The 23,836-nt window shown below is 47.8% G+C and overlaps 1 protein-coding gene across 1 annotated transcript in view; it reads left to right on the top strand.

The window, feature by feature from the left end:
* The window catches only part of LOC140185019 (uncharacterized), a 777,523-nt gene that overhangs the window by 16,074 nt on the left and 737,613 nt on the right, over positions 1–23,836 (top strand). Inside the window, 5 exon segments of the mRNA XM_072238245.1 lie at positions 311–412; positions 3,904–5,448; positions 14,468–14,592; positions 16,128–16,194; positions 19,734–20,742. Coding sequence (XP_072094346.1) covers positions 311–412; positions 3,904–5,448; positions 14,468–14,592; positions 16,128–16,194; positions 19,734–20,742 — 2,848 coding nt within the window.

A 23,836-nucleotide genomic window follows, 5' to 3' on the forward strand; every position in this document is an offset into this window, starting at 1 on the left:
TGTCCCGGTTTCACCTATCACCTCATCTCCCCCCACATTTTGACACCCTCCCTTCCTTTCCAGTCCTGAAGACGGGCAACACTCAAAAGTTGCTGGTGAACGCAGCCGGCCGGGCACCATCTATAGAAAGATGAGCAGTCGATGTATCGGGCCGAGATCCTTCGTCAGGACTAACTGAAAGAAGAGATAGTAAGAGATTTGAAAGGTCTCGGTCTGAAACGCCGACTGTTCACTCCTCTCCATAGTTGCTGCCGCCTCCCCGAGCTCCTCCAGCATTTTGTGTGAGTTGCTTTGGTTTCCGCATCTGCAGATTGTCTCCGATTTAAACCAATGCGCATGCGTGGTCGTCGGGACCAATGCGGATATCGCGCATGCGCTGGGTAGACGAGAAGCTCACAGTGATCAGTGGCAGGTAAGAGCGAGCTCCGGGCGGTAAAAAGTAATCACCGGCGTCTGAAACGCGACCGAAGGACAATTACTGTGATTTCCAGCCACACTGGTGCTGCAACCCACGACAGTCCTAGTCCTTTCCCTCTTTCTCAGCCCCACGATCCGTACCCGGGCCCAAGAGAGCTTTCGACTCGTAGGCCGCGGGCGTCTCCGCCGCCTGTTTTGCCGCACATGCGCATTCCTGTATTTCGATGGTGGACAGGGAGGTTTCTCATCGTTAGGGCTTCTGGGTAAAGTGGCAGCCATGGGCGATCGTACCGGCGTTGTCCCGTACAGTCAAAGGAAGGGCGAGCGGATGTATCTCCCAAACACTGCCGAGCTCCAGCTATGTAAATCCGAGAGATTATGAACTCCGAACAAAAATATAGTTCCCAGTTAATCTCGGTTGAAGAGTTTACCTTCCAGTCGGTGAAAATGTCAATTAGTGCTGTATGGAAATAAAACTTTCCGTCAGATTTAGTTCTCTCTGAGTGAATAACGATATGAAACACCTTTGCCTCGATGACAAGTGACTTGTGGCTTTCACATCACAAAAGTGCCGCAGTCCAGTGAGAATAGCCACTGCCCTCCACTTTATATTCATTGGCATTGCCATCGATGGGTTCCTCACTGTCAATCAGCTGGTGGGAGGGTATCCGAGTAATTAGTAAATCTCCAGGATCATACATGTAGAAACAAGTGCTCTTTGTAGTCTTGTGGAACATGACTAGAACTTGAAATAATACCAAAGGACAGAGACGAATTCAGCCAAGTCACAGGTTGATTGAAGTCAGAAATAGCCCATTCTCACACAGACAGGAATACAGTCAGAGAATTTGATGGTCAGTCAGAATGTCTGATCCGTGCCTTGTTCGAAGATGAGTGCATATAGAAACATAGAAATCTACAATATATTACAGGCCCTTCGGCCCACAGTGTTGTGTCATCCATGTAACCTATTCTAGAAACTGCCTCGGATTTCCCAACCGCATCGCACTCTGTTTTCCTGAGCTCCATGTACATATCTAACAGTCTCTCAAAAGACTCCATGGTATCTGCCTCTACCATCATCGCTGGCAGTGCATTCCATACACCTACTACTCTCTGTGTGAAAAACCTACCTCTGACATCCCCTTTGACCCAACTTCCAAGCACCTTAAAACTATGCCCCTCGTGTTTGCCAGTTCAGCCCCAGGAAAAAGCCTCTGGCTACCCACACGATCAATGCCTTTCATCATCTTATACACATCTGTAAGGGCACCTCTCGTCTTCCGTCGCTGGAATGTAATGTTAAAATTGTACAAGCCATTGGTAATGCCAAATTTCGAGTATTGTGTACAGTTCTGGTCACCGAATTATAGGAACGATGTCAACAAAATTGAGAGAGGGCAGAGAAGATTTACTAGAATGTTACCTGGGTTCCAGCACCTAAGTTACAGAGAAAGGTTGAACAAGTTAGGTCTTTATTCTTTGGAGCGTAGAAGGTTGAGGGGAGACTTGATAGAGGTATTTAAAATTATGAGGGGGATAGATAGAGTTGACGTGGATAGACTTTTTCCATTGAGTGTAGGGGAGATTCAAGCAAGAGGACATGAGTTGAGAGCTAAGGGGCAAAAGTTTAGGGGTAACACGAGGGGGAACTTCTTGACTCGGAGAGTGGTAGCTGTGTGGAACGAGCTTCCAGTAGAAGTAGTAGAGGCAGGCTCGATTTTCTCACTTAAAAAAAATTGGGTGGTTATATGGACAGGAAAGGAATGAAGGGTTATGGGCTGAGTGCAGGGAGATGGGACTAGGTGAGAGTAAGCGTTTGGCACGGACTAGAAGGGCCGAGATGGCCTGTTTCCTTGCTGTAATTGTTATATTTTTATAAGTGAACAGAAAAAAAATCCACTACACTATAGAAGAAAAAAACAAAAAAAGAGGGACTGGGCAGTCCATTTAGAGGGTACGACCAAAAAAGAAGAAAGAAAGACTTCCTGATCAAATCTAAAATGTCAGAAAAAAATGAAAGAGTAATAAATCAAATTAAATGAAAATATTGGATAAAAGGTCACCAGATTTGCTCAAATTTAAAGGATGTATCAAATGTCCCACTTCTTATTGTCTCTAAACTTAAACGGGACATAATGGAGGAGAGCCAATAGAAGACCGTCTCTCAGGAGCTTCTCCAACAACTTGCCCTCCACTGAAGTAAGAACCACTGGTCTGTAATTTCCTGGCTTATCTCTACTCCCTTTCTTGAAAAGGGTACAATATCTCCTCATCCTCTAGTACTTTTCCTCTCTCTATTGATGTGCAAAGATCATCGCCAGAGGCTCAGCAATTTCCTTCCTCACTTCACACAGTATCCTGGGGTATATCTGAAGTTGAGTACCCCCAACTTGTGTTGAAATTGCTAAAATTGTGATGCCAGAGCTCACATTTAGAGATCATATAGAAACATGTAAAATTCTGGAAGGAATAGATAAGATAGAGGCAGGAAAGTTGTTTCCACTGGTAGATGAGACTAGAACTAGAGGACATTGCCACAAGGTTCGGTGGGAGATTGAGATGAGGAGGAACTGCTTTTCCCAGAGGATAGTGAATCTGTGGATTTCTCTGACCAATGAAGGAGTGGAGGCTACATCAGTAAATGTATTTAAGTCAAGATTGTATAGATTTTTGCATAGTTGGGGAATTAAGGGTTATGGGGAAAAGGCAGGTCGGTGGAGATGAGTCCATGGCCAGATCAGCCATGATCTTATTCAATGGCGGATCAGGCTCAAAGGGCCAGATGGCCGACTCCTGCTCCTATTTCTTATGTTCTCACCACAGACTGAAATCTCTCTTGAAATATTGTCCTTCACCCATTGATGTCGATTGCCAATATTTTTACAGGTTTGAAATGGCAGAACACTTGTGTACGGGAATCTCAAACACAACAACATATCAGTTTTGCTGTCTGGATATTTAAGGAGTGACCAAATATTTTCTTTGCTGCACCAACACATCTGTTGTCGATCCTTGGAGATGAAGAAGTGTTTCATCCCAGCTGGTAATGTATTCTGTCTTTGAGATGAAGTTTTCTGTTTTTACTCTGTAAAATTCACTGGAACCGGGAGCTGAGAACACACCAGCATTTGTTCACTGGAGATCAGTTCTCAACTGCTTTGATTGTACAAGTGATTCAAACGTCTGACTTTCTGAGTTGCCAGAGAATTGATCGCATAGAGATATCATTCTCCTTCTCTCAGTGTGGGAAGAGATTCACTCACAGGCTACCCACAGACACGCCAGTGAGTTCACAGTGGGGAGAGGCCATTCACCCGCTCTGTGTGAGGGAGGGGAACCACTCAGTCATCCAGTCTGAAGATACATCAGCAAGTTCACACCATAGTGAGATGCTCCACCTGTTCTGCAAGCGGGAAGCCATTCTGTTATTGATGCTAAAGGTATATCAGAAAATTCACCAGTGAGAGGACATTGACCTGCTCGGACGGTGGGAAGGCATTCACACAGTCAATCACGCCACAGTGACACCAGTGAGTTCACACCCGGGAGAAGCCATTCGCCTGCTCTGAATGTGGGAAAGGGTTCACTCAATCATCTCAACTGAATGAACACCAGCGAGTTCACACTGAAAAGATGCCGTTCACCTGCTCAGACTGTGGGAAGGGATTCACTCAATCGTCCACACTACATAGACACCAGCGAGTTCACACTGGGGAGAGGCCATTCACCTGCTCAGACTGTGGGAAAGGATTCATTCAGTCAAATCACCTGCTACAACATCAGTTCATTCACACTGGGGAGAGACGGTTTACCTGCTCAGACTGTGGTAAGGGATTCACTCGGCCATGTCGACTGAAGATACATCAGCAAATTCACACTGGGGAGAGGCCGTACATCTGTTCTGAATGTGGGAAGGGATTTGCTCGGTCATCTCAACTTCAGGCACATCAGCGAGTTCACACTGGGGAGAGGCCGTTCAGCTGCTCTGAATGTGGGAAAAGATTCATTCTTTCATCTCGGCTCTTAAGACACCAGCAAATTCACACTGGGGAGAAACCATTCATCTGCTCAGAATGTGGGAAGGGATTCACATATTCAGCTCATCTGAGACAACATCAGTTTGTTCACACTGTGGAGAGACCGTTCACCTGCTCTGAATGTGGGAAAGGATTCAGTCTTTCATCTCATCTCTTGAAACACCAGCAAATTCACACTGGGGAGAGGCCGTTCACCTGCTCAGAATGTGGGAAGGGATTCACCTGTTCAGCTCAGCTGAAAGAACATCAGTTTGTTCACACTGCGGAGAGGCCGTTCACCTGCTCAGACTGTGGGAAAGGATTCATTCGGCATTCTCAACTACTGACACACCAGTTAGATCACACTGGGGAGAAACCATTCATCTGCTCTGAATGTGGGAAGGGATTCACCCATTCAGCTCAACTGAGGGATCATCAGCGATTTCACACTGGGGAATGGCCATTCATCTGCTCTGAATGTGGGAAGGGCTTCACTCGGCCATCTCGACTGAAGGTGCATCAGCGACTTCACACTGGGGAGAGGCCGTTCATCTGCTCTGAATGTGGTAAGGGATTTGCTCGGACATCTCAACTTCAGGTACATCAGAAACTTCACACTACGGAGAGGCCATTCAGATGCTCTGAATGTGGGAAGGGCTTCATTCAGCCATCTCAACTGAAGGTTCATCAGCGAGTTCACACTAGGGAGAAACCTTTCAGCTGCTCTGAATGTGGGAAGAGATTCACTTGGTCATCCCATCTTTTGAGGCACAACCAAATTCACACTGGGGAGAAGCCGTTCATCTGCTCTGAATGTCGGAAGAGTTTCTCCCGGTCATCTCAACTGAAGGCACACCAGCGAATTCACACTGGGGAGAAACCGTTCACCTGCTCAGATTGTGGGAAGGAATTCACTCGGTCTTCTGAGTTTAAAATACATCAGCGAATTCACACTGGGGGGTGCCACTCACCTGTTCTGAATGTGGGGAAGGATTCACTCAGACATCCCAATTAAGACTATAAGATATAGGAGCAGAAGTCGGCCATTTGCCCTTTCAAGTCTGCTCCGCCATTCAGTCATGGGCTGATCCAATTCTTTCCAGTCATCCCCACTCCCCTGCCTTCTCCCCATACCCTTTGATGGCCTGGCTAATCAAGAACCTATCTCTCTCTGCCTTAAACACACCAAATGACTTGGCCTCCACAGTTGCTTATGGCCACAAATTCCACAAATTTACCACCCTCTGAGTAAAGTAAGTTCTCCTCATCTCTGTTCTAAATGGATGTCCTTCAATCCTGAAATCGTGCTGTCTTGTCATAGAATAACTTTCCCATATCTACTCTGTTCAGAGCTTTTAACATTCGATATGATTGCATGAGATTCCCCCTCCCGACCCCCCCCCCATTCTCCTGAACTCCAGGGAATACAGCCCAAGAGAAGACAGATGCTTCTCGTGTGGTAACCCTTTCATTCCTGGAATCATTCTTGTGACTCTTCTCTGAACCCTCTCCAATGTCAGTTTATCCTCTCTAAAATAAGGAGCTCAAAACTGCTCAGAATACTCCAAGTGTGGTCTCATGAGAGCCTTATAGAGCCTCAACATCACATCCCTGCTCTTATATTCTGTACCTCGAGAAATGAATGCCAACATTGCATTCACCTTCTTCACCACCGACTCAGCCTGGAGGTTAACCTTTAGCGTATCCTGCACAAGGACTTCCAAGTTCCTTTGCATCTCTGCATTTTGAATTCTCTCCCAATCTAAATAACCGTCTGCCTGTTTATTTCTTTCACCAATATGCACGACCATACACCTTCCAACATTGTATTTCATTGACTACTTCTTGGCCCATTCCCTGAAACTATCTAAATCTCTCTGCCAGCACTCTGTTTCCTCAGCACTACCCGCTCCTCCACCTATCTTTGTATCATTGGCAAATTTTTCCACAAATCCATTAATCCAACAGTCCAAGTCATTGACATACATCATAAAAAGCAGTGGTCTCAACATCGACCACAGTGGAACTCCAGTGGTAACCAGCAGCCAGCCAGAATAGGATCCCTTTATTCCCACTCTGTTTTCTGTTGATCAGCCAATGCTCCAACCATGGTAGTAAATTCCCTCTAATTCCATGAGATTTATCTTGCTAAGCAGTCTCATGTGCAGCACCTTTCAAAGGCCCCTGAAAATCCAAGTATACCACATCAACTACATCTCCTTTGTCCACCCAACTTGTAATTTCCGCAAAGAATTGCAGTAGGTTATTAAGGCAGGATTTTCCTTTCAGGAAACCACGCAGGCTTTGGCCTATCCTGTCATGTGCCTCCCAGTACTCCGTAATCTCATCCATAACAATCGATTCCAGCAACTTCCCAACCACTGAAGTCAGGCTTTCAGGTCTGTAGTTTCTTTTCTGCTGCCTTCCACCCTTCTTAAATAGTGGAGTAACATTTGTAATGTTCCAGTCATCAGGTACTATGCCAGAATCTATCGATTCTTGAAAGATCTTTAGTAATGCCGACGAAATCTCTCCAGCTATTTCCTTCAGAACCCGAAGGTGCATTCCATCAGGTCCAGGAGATTTATCCACCCTCAGACCTTTAACCTTCCTGAGCACCTTCTCAGTTGTAACTTTCACTGCATGTGCTTCACTTTCCTGACACTCTTGAATGTCAGATATTCAGTACTGCAGATGCCTTCCACCATGAAGAATCATGCAAAATACGCATTCAGTTCCTCTGCCATCTCTGTGTCTCCCATCACAATATCTCCCGTGTCATTTTCTATTGGTCGTATCTCTATTCTCAACTCTCTTTTACCCAGTGGCAGCCATCCTTTAGCCAAGTTTCAGATTTGGCCACAACGTCATATTGCCAATCTAGCTGAATTTCAAGACCATCCACTTTATTTCTTATGCTGCGAGCACTCAAATACAGCACTGTGTGGTGCACCCTCTCCAAACCTGTCATGCTACGTTTTGGAGGACAGGAACCCCCGAACTTGCCGGAAAGTCTGAGGAATGGAAATGAAACTTAACTGAGAAGATGCTGGGACATGAAAATGCATTTTGGACCGATGAGGCTGATGTTTGTTACTCCAGGATTACTTACAACACTATTGGAGCGGCCAAGGATACCCCTTTCTGAGAGAGGTCTCGCCCGTCATCCAGTATTGAATGAACTCTGCACGTATACACAGGGGAGAAACTGTACAACTGCTCAGACTGCGGGAAGGAATTCACTCAGTCATCTCAACTGAATGAACATCAGCGAGTTCACACTGGGTAGAAGCCGTTCACCTGTTCCAACTGGGAATGAATTCACACTTTCATCTCGCCTGACTGCACACCAGACTGTTTTCAGCAGTGAGAGGACGTTGTCCTGCTCAGACTGTGGGAAGGCATTCACACACTCATCCACACTGCAGAGACAGTGGCGGGTTCACACTGTGGTGAGGGTGGTCACCTGCTCTGAGTGTGGGATGGGTTTCAATCAGTCACTCATCCTTGTGTCACCCTGCCAGGCTTTGACCCATCGTTAAACGGAGAGATCAGAAGCTTGAGAGGGCGTAATTCACTCAAGTTCGCCAATTGAGCATTAAAGGCAGTGGTTTCAGGGCAGGTTATTTTTGAGCTTTCACCAGGGGCCAGTCAACAGTCAGGATTGATGATCAAGAAGATGCCAACGTTAGGCAGCAGCAAATGGAGTGGCCGATGCTGGACTGGGCAGAGTTGGAGTGGAGACTTTGAGGCTTTACCTCTTTGAGGGTTCAGTCAGGACAGCCTTCGCACAGAGAAGGCAAAGTTATACTGGAGGTGGAAGTGTTTTTGCCCCCTTCCTCACATTTGCTCAGTTAGAACAGTCAAGATGCCAGGCAGGATAGTGGAAAGCTCCTCTTGCGGGATGTGGGAAGGCAGGAGACCCTCCTGTGTCCCTGATAACTACACCTGTGAGAAGGGCATCCAGCTTCAGCTCCGAATAATCCACATTAAGGAGTGGGAGCTGGAACTGGATGAACTCCAGATCATTCAGGAGGCTGGAGGGGTGATAGGTCGGACATATAGAGAGGTAGTTGTAACCAGGCTGTACGCCACAGGAAACTGAGTGACAGTCGCGAAGCGGAAATGGGGGGGGGAGGGGGGGGATGAGAACAGCAAGTGCAGTGTACCCCTGTGTCCATCCCGCTGAACAACACATATATCACTTTTGTCACAGTTAGAGATGGTGGGATAACCTGGCAAAGGAAGGTTACAGCAGGAGGGTCTCTGACGCTTAGTCTGGTTCTGAAACTGAGAAGGGGAGGGTGGAGAAGAGGTGAGCTGTGGTAATTGGTGAATCATTAGCTAAGGGAACGTACTGGATGTTCTGTGGGTGAGAATGAGATTCCAGGATGGTATGTAGCTTCCTCTGTGCTCCAGGTCTGGGTTATCTCCGGCCGAGCACTCAGTTTTGCTCAGGAGGGTGAACAGTGAAGGTCGTGATCCATGTGGGTACCAATGATATGGGCTGGTAGAGTAACGAGGTTCTGCAGGGAGTGAGGTGCTAAGTTAAAGGGCAGCTCGTCCAGGGCTGTGACCACAGGTCTGTTATCTGTGCCACATGCCAAGAATAGGAAGATTATACAGTTTAACATGTGTCTAAGGATTTGGTGCAGGAGGGAGGGCATAATGTTATTGGATCATTTGAGCCCGCAAGGATTACTGTATGTACAGGAGTTTGCATTGGGGTGGAGGGGACATGGTTGCTGGAAGGTGAAGTGGGCAGACAGGTCTCTCTCTCTCTGTGAGACACACACAAACATATGCAGTGGAGTGTGAGGGAGGGGAGTGGGGAGGGATAAGGGGAATGAGGAGGATGGTGTTAGGGCTCATTCACAAAGTCTCAGACTCACCGAACTGTCCCCCTCTGGAATTGGTCCCATTCCCTACCCCAGGCTGGGGGTGAGCGTTGAGTTGCCTTGCCAACAAGAAACTGAATTGTTGATAGCATCTGGTTGACATACTTCGGTAATAAATTTACGTTGAACTTGAACATTGAAATGTATTGTTTTTAAAACTTGTACTGATGAGAAATGATATCTGTGAAGGTCCGGGAGTGGAAAATGAACTGGTGTTCAGCCCCACTGCTCCATGCCAGACAAGAACCCCTATCTGAGTCTGTCCCATCTGTCTGTGCTTGACACGCCTCCCTCTAAAGTTTCCTTTTTCTGTACCTGTCCCAGTGTCTTTTATTTTCCTTCACAACCTCATTCTCCTGCCTGCACCCTTTAACCTTTGATGACTTTACTAATCAATGTATGTTTTATCTGAACAGGATGACTTGGCCTCTGAGCCGTCCGTGGCAATGAATTTCACAGGTCCCTCATCTGTCTAAATGCATGCTCTCTGGTATTTGACATTGTGACCCAGAAGATTAAAAGTGGCAGTTATCTACTCTATCGAGATCTTTCGTTATCTGATCAACTTCTATCAGGTCACCCTGAGCTCCTCCACTCCAGAGAAAACAGCCCAAGTTTATCCGAACTCTCCTTACACAGTAGGTTAGGATTCCAATCCACACAACATCCTGGTGAACCTGTTCTGCAATCTCCTCATTGCTGACCCAAGCACCAGTGGCGTAATGGACTTTAACTAAGTAAATAGTGAATTGTTGATTAATAAGGGTGTCAAAGGTGACTGGTAGAAGGCAGCAGCGTGGGGTTCAGAGGGGGCATCCAATAGCCGCGATCGAATGGTGGAGAAGACTCAATGGACGGAATGGGTATTTCAGTTTCTACTGAATTGATGTATAGTGTTGAGATGCGAAGTGGTGGGGAGTAAGGTGCGGGTGCAGGTAAGAGTGAGTGTCCAGGTAGGAGATGGTGTTAAGCACCTTTTCCCCATGTCTGGTAACGAACAACAATTAACTCAGAGTGGATCAATCATAAGTGCTTTTATGTTTATTTGCAGCAAGGGAAGACTAGCACTGCCCAGGTGCTGGTAATAGCTTTATCAAAAAGAGACAATACCATCACCCCTTTGGACACAAGTTGAAGGACAGGGTGCATTCTGTTGTCTGCTGAATCAACGTTTGGCATTCTTCCAGTAACACAGCTGTGGTTCTGCACTCAAGTGCTCAGGTACCATCAGCATCATGTTGCACGAAGATTATTAGCAAAGCACTCCGATGCAATACAGGTTCCATTTTGTTACAGAAAGAAATGCCATTTTGGTACAACAAGTGAAGTACGTTTCCCTAGTGGTGGAGAAGCATTCCTTCACATCCCCTTACGTCACTCCCCATTTCTGTTCACACCTCCGATCCTTGTGGCCTTCACCCTCTGTGAAAACCCTTACATCACTCCCCATGTCTGTTCACACCTCCGATCCTTCACACCTCACCCTCTGTGAAAACCCTTACATCACTCCCCATTTCTGTTTACACCTCCGATCCTTCACACCTCGCCCTCTGTGAAAACCCTTACATCACTCCTCATTTCTGTTCACACCTCACCCTCTGTGAAAACCCTTATGTCACTCCCCATTTCTGTTTACACCTCCGATCCTGGCGGTGCTCACCATCTGTGAAAGCCCTTCTTACCCTACACCCATCGTCATTTTGTAACCCCGCCTGACCCCTACACCATTTACCATCCCTGTAAAGCCTCCACCATCCACACTGGCGCAATAGCTGATAGCTGACAGCTGACCTGAGAAGGACACCGACCGTGGCAGGTAGCAGGGCTCACAAAACACACTCACACCAGCTGACATTTTTTATAACCCGACCGATTTGCATGGTTATCTTGTCTAAACCGCTTCCTACCTTCCTATCTTTACCTTACCCCGGTCCCCCCACTGATCTCCGTCCTGAAACATATCCTTGCCAGCGAGGGAAGTTCTATACGCTCCCATTTACTTCCTCCCTCAGCTCCATTCTGGCTCAGAAACAGTCCTTCCAGGTGAGGCAACATTTCAAAATTGGGTAAGAAAGTGATGATTCGGCAGATGAATGTGTGGCTGAGGAACTGGTGCAGGGGCATTGCATCAGATCTCTGGGTCATTGGGATCTCTCCTGGGGATGCAATGATCTGTACAACAGGGACGGGTTGCATCTGAACCTGGCGGGGTCCAGTATGCTCGTGGGCAGGTTTGTTACAGCTTGTGTTTAAAATAACTTGTCAGGGGGATGGGAACCGGAGTGTGAGTGCTGGGGATGAGGTAGCTGGTTGGCAACAGAGGTAGCGTGCAGTGAGAGTACTAGCAAGCACCATGCTGCCCTCATGTTATGAGAGACGGCACACCACACGATCAGCTTTATCTGTGCCTGCTCATGCTGTGTCTATGCCTGATACGAGAACCTACACACTGAATAGAAGCTTCCTTCACTGTGCTATCAGAATTTGGAACAGCCTTCCAGATGCTGTGGTTGGAAAGATCAGCGACGATGGGTTCCAAGCCTTCAAGAGTCAAGTGCACAAACACCTATCATCTCTGGGAGGGAAGGCACATGCTTCTTCATAAGATATGATGAAGGGGACCAGGATGGCAATGCTTGGCTGTTGGCAGGTAGGGTTAATACCTGACTTTCAAGAGCACTTTGAGTTATGTTCCGGCTGGACTTAGTCCTTAAACTGCTAGAGAACAGTGCGTAAAGAACAGATGCTGTTTTCTCCCAGTCGTGATTAGTTTTTAGTTCCAAGTGCTTCTGTCACGTTTTGTCACCCTGCAACCTTATTCTTCAATCTCTTTGAATAATGGAGGACAGCAGGTGTATAAATGTCTCTCTCCAGCAGACTTCATCATGACTCCAGTATTTCTACTATTTTTTTTAAATGTTTCTTAATTGTACATATGATTTTCTTGTGTTCTATCGCTGAGCAGCGGTGAACCATCTGATTGGCCTGTCAGAGCTCTCTTTGGGAACTAGTTGACTTGATCAGCGTTTCTGATCCTGGCTATTGTTCACGATCACACGTAATAAACAAAAATGCAGAGGCTGATATCAGGTGAAAATTGCAGTCAACGGAATGAGTTGCACCGTTAAAGTGAGACAACATCTATAAGGGTGATGATTGCAGGACTGAAGGAACGTGCGCAGTGCACAGAGTAACAGAGGTGAACTTGTAGCACAGTGTGATTTGAGTACATCTCCGTGTCGTGGCTGAAAGAAGATTACAACCCGGAGCTTAACGTCCAAGCAGACACGTTGTATCTAAAGGACAGGTAAGTAGGCAAAGGGGTGGGTGCCTCTGCTGGTAAATATGAAATCAAATCATTACAAAAAAAGGGGCGGCAAAGGATCAGAAGATGTAAAATCTCTGTAGGTAGAGCGAAGAATCATTAAGTGTAACAAGACCCTGCGAGGATTTATATGCAGACCTCCAACCGTTGTAAGGATGTGGTCTCCGAATTACAATTGGAGAGAAAATGCATGCCAAGAGGGCTATGTTACGATAGTCATGGGGGATTACAATTAGGAAAATCAGGTTAGTGTTGATTACAGAGGGGAAAATTTGTAAAATGCCTACGAGATGTCAGTTGAACACGTTGGGGATCAGCTATTCTGGATTGTGTGTTGAGCGATGAACTGGAACTGAGTGCTGATGAAATCGCAGAGCACACTCGATGGGCCGAATGGCCTGATTGTGCTGTATCATGTGGAGTTCTGGTCTAACAAACCCCTGCAATGCTGAGTGACCAGAGTTCAGTCCTGGGTGTGAGGAACTGCTGCAATATCTGCAGAATCTGACATTTACAGTCCCTCGTCAACTTGCAACTAGATTTAGTCACCATCTGACAGTGACTGCAGGTCAGGGTAGGAGACAGGGGAGAGACTACATCTGCTGTCCCATCTGACAGTGGCTGTAGGTCAGGGTAGGAGACAGGGGGAGAGACTACATCTGCTGTCCCGTCTGACAGTGACTGCGGGTCAGGGTGGGAGACAGGGACAGAGACTACATCTGCTGTCCCGTCTGACAGTGACTGCGGGTCAGGGTGGGAGACAGGGGCAGAGACTACATCTGCTGTCCCGTCTGACAGTGACTGCGGGTCAGGGTGGGAGACAGGGGGAGAGACTACATCTGCTGTCCCGTCTGACAGTGACTGCGGGTCAGGGTGGGAGACAGGGGGAGAGACTACATCTGCTGTCCCGTCTGACAGTGACTGCGGGTCAGGGTGGGAGACAGGGGGAGAGACTACATCTGCTGTCCCGTCTGACAGTGACTGCGGGTCAGGGTGGGAGACAGGGGCAGAGACTACATCTGCTGTCCCGTCTGACAGTGACTACGGGTCAGGGTGGGAGACAGGGGGAGAGACTACATCTGCTGTCCCGTCTGACAGTGACTGCGGGTCATGGTGGGAGACAGGGGGAGAGACTACATCTGCTGTCCCGTCTGACAGTGACTGCGGGTCAGGGTGGGAGACAGGGGGAGAGACTACATCTGCTGTCCCGTCTGACAGTGACTGCGGGTCAGGGTGGGAGACAGGGGGAGAGACTACATCTGCTGTCCCGTCTGACAGTGACTGCGGGTCAGGGTGGGAGACAGGGGGAGAGACTACATCTGCTGTCCCGTCTGACAGTGACTGCGGGTCAGGGTGGGAGACAGGGGGAGAGACTACATCTGCTGTCCCGTCTGACAGTGACTGCGGGTCAGGGTAGGAGACAGGGGGAGAGACTACATCTGCTGTCCCGTCTGACAGTGACTGTAGGTCAGGGTAGGAGACAGGGGGAGAGACTACATCTGCTGTCCCGTCTGACAGTGACTGCGGGTCAGGGTGGGAGACAGGGGCAGAGACTACATCTGCTGTCCCGTCTGACAGTGACTGTAGGTCAGGGTGGGAGACAGGGGGAGAGACTACATCTGCTGTCCCGTCTGACAGTGACTGTAGGTCAGGGTAGGAGACAGGGGGAGAGACTACATCTGCTGTCCCGTCTGACAGTGACTGTAGGTCAGGGTAGGAGTCAGGGAGAGACGACATATGCTGACCCTGTCGGTATCAGCCCCAGGGTACTGAAGGCCTGTACGATCCTGTTCTCTGGTATTTTGCAGCACCATTACAATCTGAGACTGAGTCAGGAAAAGATAATGGTGCTGGGGAAGACTTCCTGCTTGGTTCCTTTACCCAATACGGTGACTCCATCTGGACTTAATGACAACAGACCAATTGCCCTCATGTGAGGAAGGTGATGCAGAGGCCAGTCCAGACTTACCTCGGACCCTCTACAGTTTCCCTACCAACCTCATGAGGGAGCGGATGATACCATCATCTCTCTGTTGCAGCGAGCTCACTCCCACCGGGATGATGCTGGTGGCATTGTGAGAGTCACTGTTTTTGATTTCTTTAATGCCTTCAATACAATCCAGCCACGTTGTCCGAACAAGGGTGGCCGTAGACAAATTCACTATCTCCTGGATTACTGCCTTCCTGACAGACAGACCCCAGTCTGTACCGCTGGGTGGTTCTCTGCCTGAGGTGGAGATGAGTGACACTGGAGCCCCACAAGGGACTGTCCTGTCTCCGTTTCTGTTCACACTGAACACCTCAGACTTTCAGTGCGACTCTGAGTCTGGCCACTTAAAGATGTTCCCTGATGGCTCTGCCGTAGTTGGGTGCATCAGAGATGGGCAGGACTCAGGGTACAGAGGGCTGGTTTAACAGGATTGTGGAATAGTGAGGGAAGAATCACCTGCTCCTGAACGTGGTCAAAACCAGAGAAATGGTGATAGATTTTAGGAGGGAGAGGACTGTGATGAGTCCTGTATACATTCTGGGAGAAGAAGTTGCGATGGTGGAGGAGGACAAGTACTTGGGTGTTCGCCTCGGCGAGAGACATGACTGGAAAACCAACACCAAGACCGTTTAAAAGAAGGGGATGAGCAGACTCTATTTTCTAAGGAAGCCGAGATCCTTGAACACGTGAGGCAGGATTTCGCAGATCTTTTACCAGTCTGTTGTAGAGAGTGCAGTCTTCTTCGCTGCTTTACGTTGGGAAAGAATAATAAACTCATCAGAAAGGTTGGATCCATCCTTGGCCACAACCCGGACTCTTTCGAGTGAGTGGTGGAGTGGATGTCACTGATCAAACTGTTATCGATTATGGACAATCCGGAACATCCTCTCCATGACCTACTGAACAGGCAGCAAAGCCCCCGAACCCTTTTCAACAAACTCACTCAGCTCCGCCCTCACAAGGATCGTAACAAAAATCTTCTGTGACAGGTGAACACACATCATAGTTCAATAGTCTCTGCATTGTTGTTTCATACATTATTATTGCACTCTGATACAGTGTTATTGTGTATATTATTATTCTGTACTTTATTTTCAGTAAAGTCTGCCCGCTGCTTGCTGTGCTTTTAGATGTTGCTGCTGAAACGAATGAATTTCCCACTCGGAATCAATAGAGTATCAATTATTATTATTGTTATTATTCTCCAGCCCTTTATCTCTCAACAATCAACTTCCCAGCTCTTTACTTCACTCCTCCCCCTTTCCCGGTTTACCCTATCACCTCACCTGCCCCAGATTCTGACTCCCTCTCTTCCTTTCCAGTGCTGAAGAAGAGTCTGGGTCTGAAACGCCGACTGTTCACTTCTCTCCATAGTTGCTGTCTGCCTCCCTGACTTTCCTCCAGCATTTTCCGTCCGTTGTTTTGGATTTCGGCATCTGCAGATTTCCTTCTGTTTGCTCACACGCGCATGCGCATAGGTATGAGGTCATCCCAAATATCACGCATGCGCTAAGTAGACGAGAGGCTCACAAAGACCGGCCGCAGGTAGGAGGGGTCTCCGGTGGGGAATTAATCAGCGGCGTCTGAAACGTGATTGACGGGCTATTACTGTGAGCTCCTGGCGCACTGGTCCTGCACCCCAGCACAGACCCGGTCCGTTCCCTCTTTCTCAGCCCCACGATCCATACCCAGTGCCGCCAGGCTTTCGGCTAATGAGTGGTGGGCCGCCGCCGTTTCTGCGGCGCATGCGCATCGCTTTATTGTTCCGTGGCTGACAGACAGGTTTCTGGTTCGTGGGGCCTTCTGGGTAAATAGGCAGCCATGGATCACACCACCAAGCGTTGTTCCCCTACAGTCGAAGGAAATGGGAGCCAATGTATCTCCCAAACACTGCCGTGTTTCACCTATGTAAATCCAAGGATTAGTAACTCGGAACAAAAATATAGTTCCCAGTTAATCTCGGTTAAAGAGTTCACCTTCCAGTCAGTGAAAATGTCAATTAGAGCTGTATGGAAATAAAACCTTCCGTCAGATTTAGTTCTCTCTGAGTGAATAACGATATGAAACACCTTTGCCTCGATGACAAGTGACTTGTGGCTTTTACATCACAAAAGTGCCGCACTCCAATGAGAATAGCCACTGCCCTCCACTTTATATTCATTGGCATTGCCATCGATGGGTTTATCAATCAGCTGGTGGAGGGTATCTGAGTAATTAGTAAATCTCCAGGATCATACATGTAAAAACAAGTGTTCTTTGTAGTCTTGTGGAACATGACTAGAACTTGAAATAATACCAAAGGCCAGAGACAAATTGAGCCAAGTCTTAGGTTGATTGAAGTCAGAAATAGCGCATTCTCACACAGGCAGGAATACAGTCAGAGAATTTGATGGTCAGTCAGAATGTCTGATCCGTGCCTTGTTCGAAGATGAGTGCATATAGAAACATAGAAATCTACAATATATTACAGGCCCTTCGGCCCACAGTGTTGTGCCGTCCATGTAACCTATTCTAGAAACTGCCTCGGATTTCCCAACCGCATTGCACTCTGTTTTCCTGAGCTCCACGTACATATCTAACAGTCTCTCAAAAGACTCCATGGTATCTGCCTCTACCATCATCGCTGGCAGTGCATTCCATGCACCTACTACTCTCTGTGTGAAAAACCTACCTCTGACATCCCCTTTAACCCTACTTCCAACACCTTAAAACTATGCCCCTCGTGTTTGCCAGTTCAGCCCTAGGAAAAAAGTCTCTGGCTATCCACACGATCAATGCCTTTCATCATCTTATACACATCTGTCAGGTCACCTTCCATCCTCCGTCGCTCCAAAGTTCACTCAACCTATTCTCATAAGGCATGTTCTCCATTCCATGTAACATCCTTGTAAATCTCCTCTGCAGTCTTTCTGTAGTATCCACATCCTTCCTGTAATGTGGTAACTGAACACAAGACTCTAAGTGGGTTTAAAGAAGATCTTATATAGCTGTAACATTACCGATCTTGAACTCAGTTCCATGGTTGATGAAGGCCTTCTTAACAACATTGTCAATCAGCACTACAGCTTTGAGTGTAAATTTGACATGGACCACAAGATCTTGCTGATCCTCCACATTGCCAGTAGTCCCAACATAATATTGTGTTCTGTATTCAAATTTGATGTACCGAAATAAACCATAGCACACTTCTCTGGGCTGAACTCCATCTGCCAGTTCTGCATCCTATCTGCATCCTGCTGTAACCTCTGGAGAACTGTCCAGACTCTTCACAACACCCTCAACTTTTGTGTCATCAGCACCCTTCTCCTTCCTCATCAAGATCATTTATAAACATCACAAAGAGAAGGAGTCTCAGAACACATCCCTGTGGAACACCACTGGTCACCGTCCTCCATGCAGGATACAAACCATCTACAACCACCTTTGGCTTCTGTGGGCAAGCCAGTTCTGGATCCACAAAGCAAGGTCTACTTGGATCCTTGCCTCATTACTTTCTGAATGAGCTTCACATGAGGAACCTTATCAAAAGTCTCACTGAAAGCCATGTACACTACATCCAATGCTCTACATTCATCAGTGTGTTTTGTTACATCCTCAAAGAATTTAATCAGGTTCGTAAGGCATGATCTGCCCTTGACAGAGCCATGCTGACTATCCCACGTCAGATTATGCTTCTACAAATGCTCATAAATCCTGCCTCTCAGGAGCTTCTCCAACAACTTGCCCTGCACTGAAGTAAGAACCACTGGTCTGTAATTTTCTGGCTGATCTCTACACCCTTTTTTGAAAAGGGAAAAATGTCTTCGAACCCTCTGGTACTTTTCCTCTCCCTATTGATATGCAAAGATCATCGCCAGAGGCTCAGCAATTTCCTCCCTCACTTCCCACAGTATCCTGGGGTATATCTCAAGTTGAGTACCCCCAACTTGGGTTGAAATTGGTAAAATTGTGACGCCAGAGCTCACATTCAGAGGAAATCATACAGAAACATGTAAAATTATGGAAGGAATAGATAAGATAAAGGCAGGAAAGTTGTTTCCACTGGTAGATGAGACTAGAACTAGAGGACATTGCCTCAAGATTTGGGGGAAATTGGGATGGAGATGAGGAGGAACTGCGTTTCCCAGAGAGTGGTGGATCTGTGGATTTCTCTGCCCAATGAGGGAGTGGAGGCTTCCTCAGTAAATATATTTAAGACAAGATTGGACAGATTTTTGCATAGTTGGAGAATTAAGGGTTATGGGGAGAAGGCAGTCGGTGGAGATGAGTCCATGGCCAGATCAGCCATGATCTTATTCAATGGCAGATCAGGCTCTAAGGGCCAGATGGCCAACTCCTGCTCCTATTTCTTTTGTTCTGATGTTCTCACCACAGACTAAAACCTCTCCTGAAATATTGTCCTTCACCAATTGATGTCTTTTGCAAATATTTTTACAGGTTTGAAATTGCAGAACACTTGTGTACAGGAATCTTAAACACAACAAAACATCAGTTTTTCTGTCTCTGTCTGGATATTTAAGGAGTAACCAAATATTTTCTTTGCAACGCCAACACATCTGTTGTCGATTCTTGGAGATGAAGAAGTATCTCATCCCAGCTGGTAAATGTATTCTGTCTCTGAAATGAAGTTTTCTGTTTTAACTCTGTGTAATTCACTGGAACCGGGAGCTGAGAACACACCAGCATTTGTTCACTGGAGATCAGTTCTCAACTGCATTGATTGTACAAGACATTCAAACGTCTGACTTTCTGAATTGCCAGAGAATTGATCGTAGTGAGATATCATTCTCCTTCTCTCAGTGTGGGAAGAGATTCACTCACAGGCTACCCGCAGACACGCCAGTGAGTTCACAGTGGGGAGAGGCCATTCACCCGCTCTGTGTGAGGGAGGGGAACTACTCAGTCATCCAGTCTGAAGATACATCAGCAAGTTCACACCATAGTGAGATGCTCCACCTGTTCTGACTGTGGGAAGCACATTCTGTTATTGATGCTAAAGGTATATCAGAAAATTCACCAGTGAGAGGACATTGACCTGCTCGGACGGTGGGAAGGCATTCACACACTCAACCACAACACAGTGACACCAGTGAGTTCACACCGGGGAGAAGCCATTCACCTGCTCTGAATGTGGGAAAGGGTTCACTCAATCATCTCAACTGAATGAACACCAGTGAATTCACACAGAAAAGATGCCGTTCACCTGCTCAGACTGTGGGAAGGGCTTCACTCACTCCTCCAAACTACAGAGACACCAGCGAGTTCACACCGGGGAGAAGCCATTCACCTGCTCAGATTGTGGGAAGGGATTCGCTCAATCGTCCAACCTACAGACCCACCAGCGAGTTCACACTGGGGAGAAGCCATTCACCTGCTCAGACTGTGGGAAAAGATTCATTCAGTCAAATCACCTGCTACAACATCAGTTAGTTCACACTGGGGAGAGACCATTCACCTGCTCAGACTGTGGGAAGAGATTCCTTCAGTCATCTGACCTACTGACACACCAGCGAGTTCACACTGGGGAGAGGCCATTCACTTGCTCTAAATGTGGAAAGGTATTTGCTCGGTCATCTGTACTGAAGGAGCATCAGCGAATTCACACTGGGGAGAAGCCGTTCACTTGCTCTGAATGTGGAAAGGTATTTGCTCGGTCATCTCAGCTCTTGAGACACCAGCAAATCCACTCTGGAGTGAAACCATTCCTCTGCTCAGAATGTGGGAAGGGATTCACCGATGCAGCTCAGCTGAAAGATCATCAGTTTGTTCACACTGTGGAGAGGCCATTCACCTGCTCAGACTGTGGGAAAGGATTCACTCGGCGTTCTCGACTACTGACACACCAGTTAGACCACACTGGGGAGAAACCATTCATCTGCTCAGAATGTGGGAAGAGATTCACCCATTCCGCTCAACTGAAGGAACATCAGCGACTTCACACTGGGGAATGGCCATTCGCCTGCTCTGAATGTGGGAAGGGATTCACTCAATCATCCAAACTTGTAAGCCACTACCGAATTCACACTGGGGAGAAACCGTTCACCTGCTCAGATTGTGGGAAGGAATTCACTCGGCATTCTGAGTTTAAAATACATCAGCAAATTCACACTGGGGGATGCCACTCTCCTGTTCTGAATGTGGGAAAGGATTCACTCAGTCAACTCAATTAAGACTATAAGATATAGGAGCAGAAGTCGGCCACTTGGCCTTTCGAGGCTGCTCCGCCATTCAGTCATGGACTGATCCAATTCTCCAGTCATCCCCACTCCCCTGCCTTCTCCCCATACCCTTTGATGCCCTGGCTAATCAAGAACCCATCTCTCTCTGTCTTAAATGCACCCAATGACTTGGCCTCCACAATTGCATGTGGCAACAAATTCCACAAATTTACCACCCTCTGACTAAAGTAAGTACTCCTCATCTCTTTTCTAAATGGATGTCCTTCGATCCTGAAGTTGTGCTCTCTTGTCCTAGATTCACCTACCATGGGAAATAACTTTTGCATATCTAATCTGTTCAGAGCTTTTAAAATTCAGAATGTTTCAGTGAGATTCCCCTCATGACCCCAGCCCCCATTCTCCTGAACTCCAGGGAATACAGCCCAAGGGAAGCCAGATGCTTCTGTTATGTGTAACGCGCTGTAAGGTTTCACTGCTAATGTAATGGCTTCTTTGTAATGTTCAGTGCTGAAGTAACAGTTTCTCTGCAGCAGCAATGTTCGTGTTATGGCTGGCGATAACAGGACTGTGGGATGCATGTCAGCCAATCAGGATTTTGTTGCTCTGTTTCGTGAATCTGGGAGCGGTTGATTTTGTCAGAGAGAGAGATGGAGAGAGAAGACGCGAATGGAGAGATTTGCCAGACTGCCAGACAGGGTGGACTCGGAGCGCGGGTCCGAAGGGCAGTACGATCGGAGGAGGCCGATGGGGACCGATCGGCCTATCAGTGAGCTCCACTTTTGCGCACAGACTGTTTAATAAGATCGCACCCTTTTTTCAATTTTGTTTCTCTACTAACCATACAGTCAAAGTAAGAGTTATAAAGCTTAATCATTTAATCGCAAAGTGTGTTCTGTTTCTTATTTCTGGGCACTAATTTGTAACAGGGGACACATCGGGCAGCATCCATCCAAACGAGATTTCTTCAGTTTGGCCGGGCAGGGGGTTATCACCCCCTAGATTAAGCCGCTAGGCAAAGCGAGATTTACAATTGTGGGGGCTACGTTCGGGATTGATTCTGTTGGATGCTGTGTAATTACCCTGAGAAATGAACCAGTGGGGCAGATATTTGTACTCCGGATGAATTGTTAATTCCACTGTTAAGTTCTGTTGAAGTTGCGATTGTGAGCGGAGCCTTGATAAAATGGCGGATGCAGCTCTTGTTCTCATGCAGACCAGCGCTGAGGTAGCTGGCGGCGGAGATTTCAAAGACAGGGTTCTATCATTTCTGAGGAGTGAGGGGAAAGAGTGGTCGGAGTTGGAAGGTCTAATTAGTCCACGTCCCCTGGTGAAGAATGAGAATTCTGAGGTAGTAGCCGCCCTTACTTCTCTGGCGAATAAATGGAAAATTCAGATTCCAAGTCCCAGTTATGGCAGGCTCCACCTATTCTCTGGAATAACACCCACACCCAAAAGGGAGGAGGAGTATGAGACGTGGGCGGAACGGACCTCTCAGTTGTTAGATGAGTGGCAGTGCTCGGATGATGAAAAGTGACAGTGATTGGTTGAAAGTTTGAATGGGCGGGCCGTTGACGAGAGAGCTGTCAGGTTACATTATCCCGTAGCGACAGCTGTCAGTTATCAACAAGCACTGGGCAATGACTTTGATCCGACTGGAAGCCCAGTGGAGCTCCTGGTGGGGTTTCAAAGCATGCGTCAGGAGAAGTGGGAGAAGGTTTCTGCTTTTATTTTACGGCTAGAGAGGCAGCTAAATTGCTTGCGGCACAGAGGGGTCATTCAGGCGGCTGAGGTGGATCGGTTAAGAATGGACCAGATAGCCATGACCCGATTGTGTGGGGTCTCTGACAGTCTCGTAAGACGCGTCCCCTCCATCTTTTGTTAAGCTGATCAGAGAGGTACGGGAAGAGGAGAACGCGGCGGAAGCACGGGAGGACTCAGTCAGCAGGGTACAGTCCTCGGTAGTGTCCCCTGCGGTGAAGTGACCACAAATAGCCTACCCCGGGGAGTGGTAGAAGAGATTGTGGCAGAGTTCAGATCGGAGATACGTCGGTTGTTATCAGCGGGTGTGACTCCCCCCCCCCCATATGTTGGGGCTGTTGTGGGCGGGGGGGGGGGCGCTGCAGATTCCCCAAGGGGATGAACAGTGCGGAGGGCTGCTGGCAGCAGGTCTCACCCCAGAAGGAGAGTGAGCTCCCGGGTACCTGAGCAAGGAGAGTCGTTGGGGAAACCTAGAGGGGACCCAGTGAGGGGACGGCCTGGTGTCTCTGGGGGAACACGTTCCCAGCAATGTACCAAGGTACTCCCGAAAGTAAAAGACCCTATTCCTGAAGGCTTAGTGGGACCACACTCCAGTGTGTCGCTGCGGATAGAGAGTATTTACGCTAAAGCTATATTCGACACGGGATCGCAGGTCACGTTACTGTACCATTCGTTTTACAACCGGTATCTGAAGCATTTACCCTTGACACCATTCAGTGCACTGGAGATTTGGGGTCTCAGTGCTGGTGATTATCCATACGACGGTTACTTGTCAGTGAAACTGGAGTTCGCGGAGGCCGATGTGGGAGTGTCTGAGGGTCTTGATCTCGAGGTGCTGGTTTCCCTGTTGAGAAGAGCTGCGTTTCAATTCTGGTGGGGACCAACATCCCTCTGGTGAGGAGGCTCATGGGGGCCTGTAAGGAGAAGGCGGGTGAGAGATTTTTGGGGACCCTGTCCGTGCTCCCAGTGTATCAAGATGATCTTGAGGAAGTGCGTGGCAGCATTGGGCTGGATACCAAATTTAAACGAGGGACCGTGTGGTTCACCCAGTCGAAACCAATGGTGGTATGGCCCGGGGAGGTAGCGAGAGTGATGGAGACCCACCATATTTCCCGGAATGCCTGAGGGAGAAACCCTCTTAGTGGACGCTCCGGAAGACCACGAGGGGGAGTGGGGATTTCCGGCTGGGCTACTGGTGATGCCCGAATTGCAGAAGCCCTCAGTTGTACAGCCAAGCAGCATGGCAGTAA

Source organism: Mobula birostris, chromosome 20 (genome assembly GCF_030028105.1).
Source record: "Mobula birostris isolate sMobBir1 chromosome 20, sMobBir1.hap1, whole genome shotgun sequence".
Classification (NCBI taxonomy): Eukaryota; Metazoa; Chordata; class Chondrichthyes; order Myliobatiformes; family Myliobatidae; genus Mobula; species Mobula birostris.